The sequence below is a fragment of the Balearica regulorum genome, chromosome 4, assembly GCF_011004875.1.
Source record: "Balearica regulorum gibbericeps isolate bBalReg1 chromosome 4, bBalReg1.pri, whole genome shotgun sequence".
Taxonomy (NCBI): domain Eukaryota; kingdom Metazoa; phylum Chordata; class Aves; order Gruiformes; family Gruidae; genus Balearica; species Balearica regulorum.
Window position 1 is genome coordinate 70638254 of NC_046187.1, and position 12968 is coordinate 70651221.

Consider the following 12968-nt stretch of genomic DNA (forward strand, 5'->3'; position numbering starts at 1 on the left):
TATACTTTTAAAGAATAAAGGCTAAAAAGGAGAAAATTAGCATAGCAGCAAATGAGGCACTGACATTTTTAAAGAAATAGTTTCTATATCTGCAGTACTTTCACATGTGCATAGAAAACAGTCTTTCTCTGAAAAGGTTACTATTTTAGAAGACAAATGTTTCTAGGTACTTCAGAGAAACATGAACATTATGGGTTTTGTTATTCCAAGAAATTGTGTCCAAACCTTGATCATGCTAGGAGAAGGTCTTCAGCTGGAATGAACCCCCACTGCTGCAGTAGAATGACACTTCAGATGACACTGACAACCTTAATTTCAGTGTTGAAACTAACTTCAGTGTTACTATTTTGATCTGCAGTAGCTCTGAATCCAAGTTTCATTATATAAAGTCTGTAGATGTGAATTCCAAAGAATTTACCTGTGTTTGGTATTCAAGAACAGGTATTTCTTCTTCATCAGTTGGTCCAAACTGACGGCGAGCTGCTGAGAAGCGAATGGCTATCGATAAGGCAAGCTTTAAATTGGTCGTGGAAACTGCTGTGATCAGAATTCTGCCAGTGGACAAGGATCCCAGAGCTGCACTAAAACGCTCTTTAACATCCTGAATGAATAAAAGACACAGACTGGTCTCAGAATGGTGAGGCTAATGTTTCATTTACATCCCCCCTACAGGTACAATGCTGGTAGCATGATCAGAAACCCAGAGGGTTGGCCAATTTTATTTCTTGACAGATAATACCTTTCAGATAAGGCATTCAGGCAAGACTCAAAGTAGTTTCTCTAAACTACTTTGGGATCAGTGGGGTAGTGCAAAGAGCAAGCAGTCAGTAAAATCAGTAAGGTGAGCTGAGACATCTTTGCAAGGCAATTAACAAACCAGCATTTTGACTATGTAATGTGAAATCCTGAACAGCCTTATTTAAGTCAAGGTATTTAGTACTTCTCAACATGAGAGGCCCATGCTCTGTCTCTCAACCTACTTATACCTTTGTATATTTAATGAGCTGTATTGATGAAACAAAACCTTGATTCATACCTTGATTGAACTTGAGTACTTCCCCTCAGCTGTGACATCTCCAGCTACGTTCAGTATGTTTTCTTTAGGTATCCTGACATTGTGGAACATGGCAAATCTGTTTAAACAAATACAAAAGCAATGTAAAATCTACCTTGACATAGTCTGAGGTGTCTACATTACGGAAAAAAGGTCACAACAAAGACACGACTGCACAATGATCTCAGGCACATCAGTGAACTGAAAACAGTAGCCATCAAGCCAGGTAGGTAGTTTCAGTAGAGTATGCTTGGGAGAACAAAGGCTTTCAGACTCAGGCCAGCAGATGATGGGAAATGATTTGTTATCACTCTTAACTTCAGTTTGTTTTTAAAAAATAAAGATGATGCTTAAAAAACCCAAATTAAGCACTTCACTGACTCTAGGAGACCATTTCAGCAGGTTCATAAGTAAAGAAGTAAACAACTAATGGAAGGATGAGCAATGTATTCTGCTTGAGGGGAGGGACAGGTAAAGTTACTTATTAGAGACCTTATACAGAGGCAGTATGACAGACACTTTCACTGACAGCCCAGAAACCCAAACCGAATTCTCAGTCTGCATGAGTTTAGGTAAGTTACATAGCTTGATATCTCAGATATCGAAAAGCTTGAGAAGATGAACTTCCTTCTCCTGCTTAGAACCTGACCAGGCCATTCTGAGTCCTACTAATTCCCTGCCACAAACAATTCTGCTGAACCACGTGCTTCATTAAAGTGTTGTTCAGTCCAGTCTAGAGACTGCCTTGGAATAGAGACACTATATATTTTTATGAGTCTAAAATATAGATCTGTGAGGATCATTCATGTTATTGCAACACAAATGAGGACATAGCTGAAATAGTGCCCTGGAAAGGACTGAATGGAGAATTTTCCTTTGTTTAATCTCAAATTAGGATTTCTGTTCCCTAGAATGCAGCATCTTAAAAAGGAAGAGTAAGATAGTCTTTTCTAAATTGTAGCATTCTAGCAGGAATAAAGAAAGAAGCTGTTAGAACCGGCAGAATGTCTTGACTATTCATATTCTTCAGCAAGAAAGTGTATGAACTGCCCAAATGGGCAATACAATTTGACACAACAGCAGTAATAACAGCTCCACTCACAAATATCTCAGTATCTAATAGCACTTGAAAAGCTGTATTTGTAATCAAAGCAAACTCCTTTCTTCTGCCAGGCCGATCTATTTAAAAAGGCTCATGAGAACCAGGTCTTTCGCATTAATAAATTACATAAGGGCTGCATTGCTGCATGTGCTTTAAAATTATGAGTTGTTTCCAAGGAAACATATCTGCATACTGAATTTATTCATCCTTAGAGATACACAGTATTTTCGGACTTAGCCACAGAGAAAAGCATGCTATCCTAACCAAGAACTAGCTGCTTACTGGCCTTAACCTTGCTCAAAAGTGCTTTATTAAGTGCCAGCTTCAGTAAGACAACACTACTTTGTACCAGAAGCAAATTCAGAATTTCCAAAAATCTGATTTCCATCTTTGTTAATATTTTTTTCATATCATGAAAATAAAAAATTTCATTCAAAAAAGATCTTTTGGTTAACTTCACTTTCTCTGTTCCCTGTATCCCAAATAAAATTCATCACAACTAAAACTGTATGGTAACTCCAATAGTTTTAAACAACAGCATGCATGTTAGACAGAACTTGAGCTTTTTAATTATTATTACTCATTACTTTTTTTACAGGAGAGTGTGTGTGGCGAGGTTTAGGTCCCTAGTTTACCACTCTCTTTTCCTAGTTACTGTACATCCATAGAACTACAAGAAGGTGCTTCCTCCTAGGAGCTTACATAAGGCAAGAAGCTACAAATGTGTTCAAATGAACGGTAAGGCAGACACTAACTACTGAAGAATACTTTCTTGATGTGATTGATACCTGCCAGTCACAGCATGTTGGCAGCGAAGCACTGGCATTTTTTTATAAGCCCTTAGAGCAACTGAGAATTTTAAGAAGGAACTGAGTGATGAAAGTAAGGGAGCTTCATGGACGTTTATAAAGGATCCCTCCCAAGTAGGAAAAGATGCATGGAAGAAAGCAATGAATTATTTCAAAAACCTACTGAATGGGTGATAAAAACTGGAATCATAAGCCAGTCTAAAGGAAAAGTTGACCTAACAGAGAGATGATATAATCTTTGGGGCACAGAGTAGTTAGAAATTTCAAAGGGCTCTAGCTCTTGGGCCATCTCTTTACAAATACATATTTGGAGCATGTTTAGTCCTGTGTGTGACGAACAGTAAGATTCTTGGTAGTAACGACAATGAATAAGACGGCAAATCGTCCTTTTGTGTTTTATGCTGTAGTGATTAGTTCATTCAGCAAAGCTGTGGAGTTGTAGAAAATTATTTATGCTGATATGTGCTTGAAACTCTAGAGATCTTAAAAAGCAAATTCAGATCTACTAATATATAAATGTATATACTAATAACCTATTTTTAGGAAATTCAAGCCTACTAATATTGAACATGTGGCAGACGTGTGCCAACCAGAACAGCTCCCAAAATGACCTAAACAGTTTTACCCACTTTCACCTGTTGTGATACAATCCCAAACAGTTAAATCTAGAGGAAGTCTTTTGTTGGAAAGAGTGAAAAATCTTGTAGAAAGTTTTACTATAATCTGTCCTATGTAAATATAATGTAGCTAATTCTGTACCACATAAAAGACCACCTAGAATTATTTTGATTAAAAACCAGATGTATACCCTTCTTATAACTTTTATCCCAGCTAGTGAACCAGAATACTAAATTTCCAATCATTATATACAATCTATTTTCTTAAAGTCAAAATTTGTTCAAATAACAGCTTTTGAAAGTTTAGATATTTTCTTGATATTGTCCTTTACCGACGCATTATTTCCTTCTTTTTCTGTAAGCTCTTATCAAAATAAATGCACATAAGATGGCAAAAGCTTTATGAAGCAAAACAGAGACAGAACAAGCAATTAAAAATCACAAAGAAAATTCCCAGAAATAAGATATATTGCCTCTAAGCACCAGTGTTGAAAATAAAAGCTGAACCTTACAGGACCTGGGAGTTAGGCAACCTTGTGCGATCACTGCCAACTGCTGTTACGCTCCTTTTCCAAGAACTTTGCTATTTGAAATTATTAGACATACTGGCCAATTTGAACTTGATATTGGAACATATTAAAAATAAATAGTAAGATTTAATGAAGTCAACGATCACATTTCTAATGGTTATTAGCCTAGAAAGCATAGTGAATAGCCATGGACCACATCTGTCAACGCATTTAGGGGAAAAATCCCCTTAAAGAATTGAAGAAATATCTTACAATAATGGAACTGTATTCACAGTCATGGGGATATCATGTACCAGCAAGTTTGGAAAATGGCTAAATTTCACACGGTGATGACAAGACCATAGGTTTGAAAGCTACCCTAATTCGGGCCTCTTCTGCATAGCAAATAGCATGACTGAAATGAAGACCTCTCAGCAAGACAGACAGATAGCTGCCACTTTAAATATATATCATAGGGCTCTATAGCAATGTGCAATTTTGCATCATCTAGCCTGTAAAAAACAACTGTATCACATAAATTTCTACCTAGATTAGCTGAGCAGATCGAAGCACTCTTCCAATAGTAGCATTCTTGTTCGGGTTCTTTGGCCAGTAGTTTAGAGAACATTTCAAGCAAAGTTAATCTTACTGACTTTAAATCATGCAATAGTAATTCATCTGGTGTGCAGTAACACTGGTAAAAAAGGAGCAGCTGGAAAAGCTACGAGCTCCTTTTGCCAGTACTAAATTAATAAGCTGTTACCTATAGTACAAATAGCTCAAACATGCTTTGGTGAATTTTAGACTCAGTAAAATGCCTTTCCTGCCAGCTTTTGTTATTGACTATGTTAGAGATGGTGCAGTGACAGTTCCTTCAATCCTTCCAGCCAGAAACACAAAGCAGGTGAATGGTATTGGAAAGTTGTGAGTCAAGTGATCTCATGGCTGTTTATGGGATACAGTAAACCTTGAGAAGAGTAACACTTCAGAGTTTTGGTGAAAAACTTACAGAAGGAAAGAAAACAGCCACATATTCCAGACTGAAACTCACAGAAAGATTAGAGCTGAGAAGAGTTACGGAGAAGCTGGGAATACTGCAAGGCAGTATTTTAGCTCTAGCTTCTACAATCAAGGCTCTAATCTAAGAATGTGGCTCCATAATAATAACACTCAATAGCAACACAGCTGTAGAAAATACAGAAGCTTAGATATAAGAAGAACATATGTTAACCAGAAAGCTACTCAAGGCCTAGAAGGAAAACTTCCAAAGGGGGAAATGTAATCGTGGGATAGAGGCCATGAGACAGAAACTATAGAATGATTAGCTTGGAATAATTAGTTTGTAACCAAGGTAACAGGTAATGAAGCTAACTGACCACGGCAATGTACAATGCTGCTAGTTCCATGTACAGTCCCTACCCAACAGGACAACAGGCCTGGGAATATTAATCTTATGAAGTAAGTTGTTATGGACAGGTACATCCACAGCAAGGATACTGCGCATGCCCGCAAGAAGAGGGTTATCCAGCGGACACGGGTGTGCGACCACTGATGACCACCAGAGACCCCTTGAGGACCACCGACCCAAATCACTGAGCATGAGTGACGGGGAGGAGAATATGTAAATGAATGCCAAGAAATGATTATCATAGGACTGTCTTTTCTGAGAAAAATGATGAATATGTATGTTTTGATTCTATATAACTTGTGTGTTGGTAATCACCTGCATGCACGTTGGGTGGAGCTGATTGTTGGTGCATCCAGCGCTGCAATAAAGCAAACCTAGGGTAACTCACACCTGGTAAATTTCTTATACCTTTTTACAATAGCATTGTATAGGTCTACTAATCTTATCTTAACGAGCTTCATGGACAAAGCCTCACTTATCCTAGAGTTCTTATAGTCTAACTGTCAGTCTTGCAAGGATTTTTAGAGCTGCAGACTCCTGCAACTGTTGAAAGCTGACAGAGCTCTGCTAAGGAAGAAAAACAGTTGTTTGAAGTCCACTCCAGATGCAAGGCTCTTTTTCTGTGGGTGATAAAATAAATGCGTCACCAGATCTGAATCTACCTTTCCCCATTAGCACCACCAAGTGCCTGTCAGTGTGACAGCAATGCAATGAACTGACTAGGGCTACACAGTTTTGAGGTGCTTGTGAGTGACAAAAATGAGGGGATAAGGCAGCACTTTCTAGCAATGTGACTATATCTTAGCAACGTGCACAGCACTGTATGTACCCATATAGTGTCTAATCTTGACTGTGGAGACTAAGTGGAGAGGGCAAAATGGAAATATCAATGATTCCACTGCAAAAATCACTGTTTTGACTTAAATTGCAAATATGCAAGATGTGTCTTGCAAGATACTTGATTTAACTGTGAAATTGGCACTGTGCACAAGGACTGAAGGATTGATGGTACTGTATTCAGATAATGTAAATACAGGTACAGGCATTTTTAACATTTTTATTTTATAGCTGTTACATTACTATCACAACTGTTTGCGAGACTGGTCAGAAGCTGCAAGACAATAAAAATGTTAAACAGGCACAAGCTTGTTTGAGAAGCAGGACTGATTTCTACATTTGTTTTCTTATTCACATCCCTGTACTGTCCCTTTCCCTGTCCCCTCTTCTGTAGCCTTGCAGTGAACCAGACCTGACAAATGATCTGGTTGAAGACAGCCAAATTTTAGAGGGTTTGTTGGATTAGTTTTCAGGCAGTTCCAGTTCCCTAGACGAGTCCCCTACACAGCTATATAAATGTTTGTCCCAGCACAAAGAAAAAGGCAGTGTGGGAGTAGAAGCAAACAACCAAAGAAGCTGAATACGGAAATCATCTTCACCCAAGTACTAGTTCAGGTTGTAAGATGAAGCTCGAAGAGACTATTTAGACTTCAACCATGTATTACAGCTTTCATCTTCCTAGTGAAATAACGGCAACCATTGCAAAGTCTAAATAAGAATTAAGAGGATAAACACTAGGAAACAAAAACTCTTTGAAGGTCTAGACTGTCATTTGTTCTACCCTTAAACTAGCAGCAGCAGAATCTTAACATATTATTGACACTGATACTGAAATAGTAACGAAGAAAAAAAAAAAAAGAATTAACCATTTAAAAGTCATCTGTAAAGTCCTGGAGGTTGTGTGATGTATGCCATCTTTGCCAATATACAAGGAATTGTAGTGAGGGATTTCAGAACCTGCAATCTCTTTCAGAACTTTCAATCTCTTTTTATTGCTTTTCTGCCTAATGAATCCCCTTTACCCATTTCCTCTTGGGTGTTTTGCTTTGTTTTCAGCATCCAGAAAACTGGCCTCAGTGATTGTGAGAGAACATGCTGAATGTCTTAATATGTTATATGTGCCGAGAGATTGAACGCACTTCAATTATACATGAAAGGTTGTTAAACAGCTAATAAAAACCTTCAGTTTTCTGAAGTCTATCACTATAATTAGATACAGCTAACAATTCTTCTTCCCCCAGAAAGATCCTTTTCTCCCCTACAAACAATTCAGTTAAAATAAATAGCTTTTTGTCTGGCAGTGGTTTGCTGAATCTTTGATAGCTTCATTTCACTAGTTCTTCCATTATCATAGGTTTTGTCTGCTCAACAAACTACACATGGTATCACTGGATACAGTTGAACAAGCTCAGAGCATGTTTTAGAAAGACAGGCATGTTAAGCATCACTTAAGAAACACAATTATAACTGATTTTCAAACTCTTCCCCATGCGGATTCAGTTGGGCATCATTTCTATTTCTGGAGTGGGGAAAGCAGCAATTTGCTGCTAGTTATACCTGGACATGAAATTGGTTCACCACCAATTCAGTGGCAACCATTTATTGTCATGCACTGCAGTAATGGGCAATTTTGGTAATGCTACAATAGCCAGGCTAGACAAAAAAAAAAAAAAAACAAACCAAAGGAAGAAAGAGAAATACACATCAGCAATTACCCAAGCCTCCTCTTATGCCTGCCATGCATTTTATTGAAAAGCTCCTGGATCTCAAATACTCAAGAGTTTTTTCCTCAGCTACATCCATTTTGGGACTTCAGTGAACAGCACGTTTCAAAGACTGCCAGAGCACTGGCAACAGGTGGACATTTTTATATGATAAAAATAAAGACTGAAGCACTTGCATCCCCTGGTGGCAGTCTGATTTATTTTTCTGTAACAAAACAAAACCAGTCTAAACTCTCCATAAGAAAAACTGGAGTTCTATTTTTAACCATTTATGTATTGATTACACAAATTGTTGTACATGACAGAGAGAAAGAAAAATATTTTAAAACATTTTAAAGTGATTTTGTCTTTTCTGTCAGGGTAGCTGAAGTTACAAAGACTTGCAAAACCCCTATGATTTTTGGACATTCCAATTATGAAGCTATGAGAGTTATTTGGAAAGACAGACTTAAAAGGAACAGGCTAGTCAATTGGATTTACACTGCAAAAATTCCCACATTACTTCTGAAATTCTTTCTCTTACTGAAAACATTACACTCTGCATTAGCAGGAAACCAGCCTTCAGCCAAATGACCCAAGAGATTAATTGTATTCCAAAGCCAGAATGGACAACTACAATCACCTACTCTGTTCTCTTACATAGCATAAATCAATGGCATTTTCCAGGGAAGTTCTGGAATTTTTTCTCTCTGTCCTACATAAGTGTTCAGGAGCTTAACTCTCTGTAGTCATATTTAAAATTAGTAGCATCAACTTCTTGAAGTGCAGGAACAAAATCTGACACCTCTGCCAGAGATGTCAGACTCTTGATCTTCACTCTGACCATTTATCCTGAGTGCAACTACACGGAAATATATCTGATTTACTAAGTGTCCGTGGTAGTTGAAGCAGACGTCACACATACATTCAAAAAACTGGCAAAGCATGCAGTAGAGACTAACACTTGTAGTCACAGCATAATTGAATGTGTTCTCGTCACCTTCTATAGCGCACAAAAACTGCAGGCTGTGCTTTCTCTGGGATAAGTTAGGATTACTAAAGATTACTGGGATAAATTAAGATTATTAAACTGTTTAAGAAAACACCTTGACAAGGCAGTGTCTGGTAGCCCAAGAAGAAATGCTTCCCTGTGAATCTTGGCATTTTGCAGATCATGCAACCAACTGTCCATCTTCTAGAGCGGCATAGCTTGTCCTCTTTGTAAACAAATGCAGAGCTACAAAGCTACTACCTTTCCAGTCCCCATCCAGGCCTTCACGTATCTGAGAAGCAATGTGCACAAGTCCCGATGCTTTTGACAGTTCAGTCTGAGCAAAGAAAAAATTAGTTCTCTAGTTCTTGTGAACAATGTTGGCATCTAGCCTCAGACATCTCCAAAGAAAATAGCTGAGGTAGATCAGGAACGCAGGCTCTGACAGTTTTCAGCTGAATTGAGCTTGTTATTGGTATCCTCAGGCCCTTCTCCCTCTCTCTTAATCTGCAGGTGCTGTCTTAAACTTAAGGTTTCTAGTGCAGGGACTGTCTTAATCTGCTTTTTAAACAGAAAATAATATATTTTTAAAGCGGCATATGCACAGTAAAGTGAAAGATTAGAATGCCCTATGATTGCTTTAAATGACACGTGATGTCATACGTAAGAAAGGGGATGCCATCTGACATTAAGATAGAAGATATTGGTATCTCTTATTTACAGTGTATTATGTGGATTATCATTTCAGATTATCCAGTTGTTACTGATATTTTAACAAATGCTCTGTTTTTTCCCATTAGATGAAAGATTTTAAAATTATATGCATTTTGATGCTATGTGACAAGCACACTCTTCTCCTTCCTCGCGTTGCACATAAACTATGCTGCAAATTAAGAATGAACAGCAGAAATTGACCATTTCTACAGAAATATGAAGCTGAATTACGTTTAGATTACTCAGGCCCATGCTGCTGTGCCATCTGGTGGCTACTAGTTTGTAATGCAGATGCAGGCAAAAATATCCACCAAAACCAAACCCCCTTCTTTTCCTGACCTTTTCTCACGTTTTTTCCTCTATAAAACTTCATTTCCTATATGTTTTTTTCATCTTTATTTCGTCTATGTCTTCAGGCAACAGAGCATCAATGAGAACGATCTACATAAATATAAAAGTCAGTGCTATTTTTGCCACTACAGGCTATTTGGGACATCAGGAGGAGGCTGGTACAGACAACAAACTACAGAAGACCTATCACCTTCTGGAGAGCCAGTCAAAGCCATTACATTTGGAAGCAGGATACCTTAGGATGTCTATACTTCGTTTACTGCAATGGCATCTTATGAAGGACAATATATAATCTCTGTAATGAACTGAATCAACAGAAAATGGTAAATTTGAGGCATAAAGAAGTGACCTCGGCTCACCCTCCTCTTAATATTTTAGGTCTCTGTCTTTACACAGAGCTATGTAACTAATACAGAGGTTTAAATCATAAATTTTACATAATGGGTGTTTTAATTTAGAAATCTACCTCAATTTCCTTACTGTCTCTCCTCCCCATCAAACGCCTCTGGTTAGTGAAGTAGAGACACAGTAAAGCCATTGAAGTTCATGACTCAGAAATGGAGCCCTTTTTTATTTCAACTGTACACAGAGAATACAGAAAAAAAAAACCCAACAAAGTAACCTTCTCCTTTTGCACTGAACAGGATTAGTCCAGAAATCCCATGGCTGAAAGAAGATACCTAGTTTCTCTACTGAATCTCATTAATCGTACATCTTTACTAACAATAAACCTTGTCTGTGGGCCTCCATTAGCCTTCCTGTGGGCTGGAAATCGACAGAAAAAATAATTAAGGGCTTATGCCCAGATGGTCTAAGAGAGGATGATTAAGTTCTTTACTCAGAACTTAATGGATTTTGGGGTGTTTTTTTCATTATTATTGTTGCAGAGTCTATGACTGCAAGAATGCTTGGGGACATTGACAGAGTATCAGTGGTACTTCATATTCTAAAAAGTGAGAGAAGCAGAAAGACCTGGGGTTTTTTATTTTGGGGTTTTTTTGGGTTTTGTTTTTTTTTTTTTTTTTAAATATCAACAACTTAAAACCACTAGTGAATACCTCAGAAGTAAAGACGGAACTGACACAGAAGGATATTTGCACCACTACAGTGTGATATAGTCTACAATGTTTCCTCCTTCAAATGGATTGACTTACCCATTATCCAACCCATTCTGCCCAAGTTTCTTTCCTATGTCACCTACCATCACACCTGGCATTGGTAGGAGAGTTTTTGTATCTCGAATCTGCATAGAAGTGGAATAAAACATTATTTCAGCTGTGGAACAATGAAAGTTATTGGTTGAACTTTTCAAACAGTGAAAATATTCCCAACTTCTATTCTGTTATTAATGCTAAAGAAAACTCTCCGTTTTTTTAAAGCACATAGCCCTGTATATAACTGGTACTTATATATCCTCTCATTCAGGACATAGATTCCTTAATGAAAATTACTTTGGCAATATGACAGTAATTACATCACTGACATAAGTCACCGTAAGGCTCATCCAAGACTTTAAGGACTTCATAAGGCGTAGGTTAGCTCTAGCTATATCAGTAGCATAATAATCTTGAGGCTTTTCAGGTCTTCTGCGTTTTTCAGCATTTTTTTCAGAAAACTGAGAGTATAAAACTGGCTGTACAACCATCACAAAATCAGTGAACATTTAAAAGAAGTACACTTGTTACATTTGCAATAAATTTTGAAGGCATTAATTAAAGAATTTGGTGGTCAGATATAACTAACAGCATAACAGAAAGTCTTTCATTTGAACCCACTCCCCTCCCCCCCCCCCAAAAAAAAAAAGGAAAAATATTATCAATATTTCTACTCTACCTGTACAATAAAGGAATGTAATCCTTGGCACTGTCCATCAGGAGTATAGAGCTGGGCATACACAACTGCATGAGTGGCATGTTTCCCCATATTACCAACCCAGAACTTTGCAGCTTCAAAGTCAGGAGTATTGATGATAAATTCCTGTAGCCAGGAAAGAAAGGAGCAAATGATATAAATCATAAAAATCAACTCATGACTATTTTCTTGTTTTTTTTTTTTCATGATCATGGTAATGTTTTGAAAACACCCATTAACTGCCAGGGTTTCATTCTGTACTCTTACTGTGTTTAACTTTGGAGAGGATACATGCAGCTAGGAAAAATTTAGAGCTAAAAAAAGTTCATTACTACATTGCAAAGCCTGAAATTCAGCCTTTTAATTGCTCATTTAAGCAGTTCAAAAAAAGTAAAGCAAAGTGATGGACTCAGAAGCGTTTCCTAGATCTTAGGTTAAGCTGAGCTGTGAGTCCATGTGAGGGACTGTGAGGGGTGAAACCTGTGCAGGGACCACTTCCTTCTTACGCAGTTTTGTATGGGAAGGAAGCCTGTTGACAGTGTGAAAGGCAGCACACTTCCCAGTTTGGACAACTGGGGACCATGAGTAGTGGGAATTCTGAAGAATACATGTATCCTGAAATTTAGACATAGCTTCAGCATTGGGATTTTTAGATTGCAAATAGTGTGCTTTGTGGATGTTAAAAATATCTGAAATCAGAGCTTCATGACCTTAACAAAGATTTAGTCATTTCAGTCACTTTTAGTGCAGTGCACTCATCACCAGCCTAAAACTCAATTTATTCAAATGGAACTTTTCATGCTGCCAATCTCACAAGTTTTGGTGTGCTTTTCTTCCTGGAAAGAGATCTGAGCATCCATGTTGCATAAATGCTCACTGAATTGCTTGTATATGAAAAAATGCAAACTGGAAAGTTGTCCTACTGAACAATATAAAATCCTATGTTTCAAAGCTATGATTCTCATTTCTTATTCTTTTGAAGTCACTTCATAATGTAAAATTGTTGACAGTAATACCACCCA

At 37.7% G+C, this 12968-nt stretch overlaps 1 protein-coding gene across 3 annotated transcripts in view; it reads right to left on the bottom strand.

The window, feature by feature from the left end:
- ABLIM2 (actin binding LIM protein family member 2) overlaps positions 1 to 12968 on the bottom strand; it is a 341805-nt gene that overhangs the window by 319526 nt on the left and 9311 nt on the right. For all 3 annotated transcript variants that reach the window (XM_075752578.1, XM_075752573.1, XM_075752572.1), the window contains exons 6-9: positions 11929 to 12072; positions 11250 to 11338; positions 1037 to 1133; positions 419 to 601 (exon numbers count right to left, since the gene is read on the bottom strand). In XM_075752578.1, the coding sequence (XP_075608693.1) occupies positions 419 to 601; positions 1037 to 1133; positions 11250 to 11338; positions 11929 to 12072 (513 nt within the window). The remainder of the gene's footprint in view (positions 1 to 418; positions 602 to 1036; positions 1134 to 11249; positions 11339 to 11928; positions 12073 to 12968) is intronic.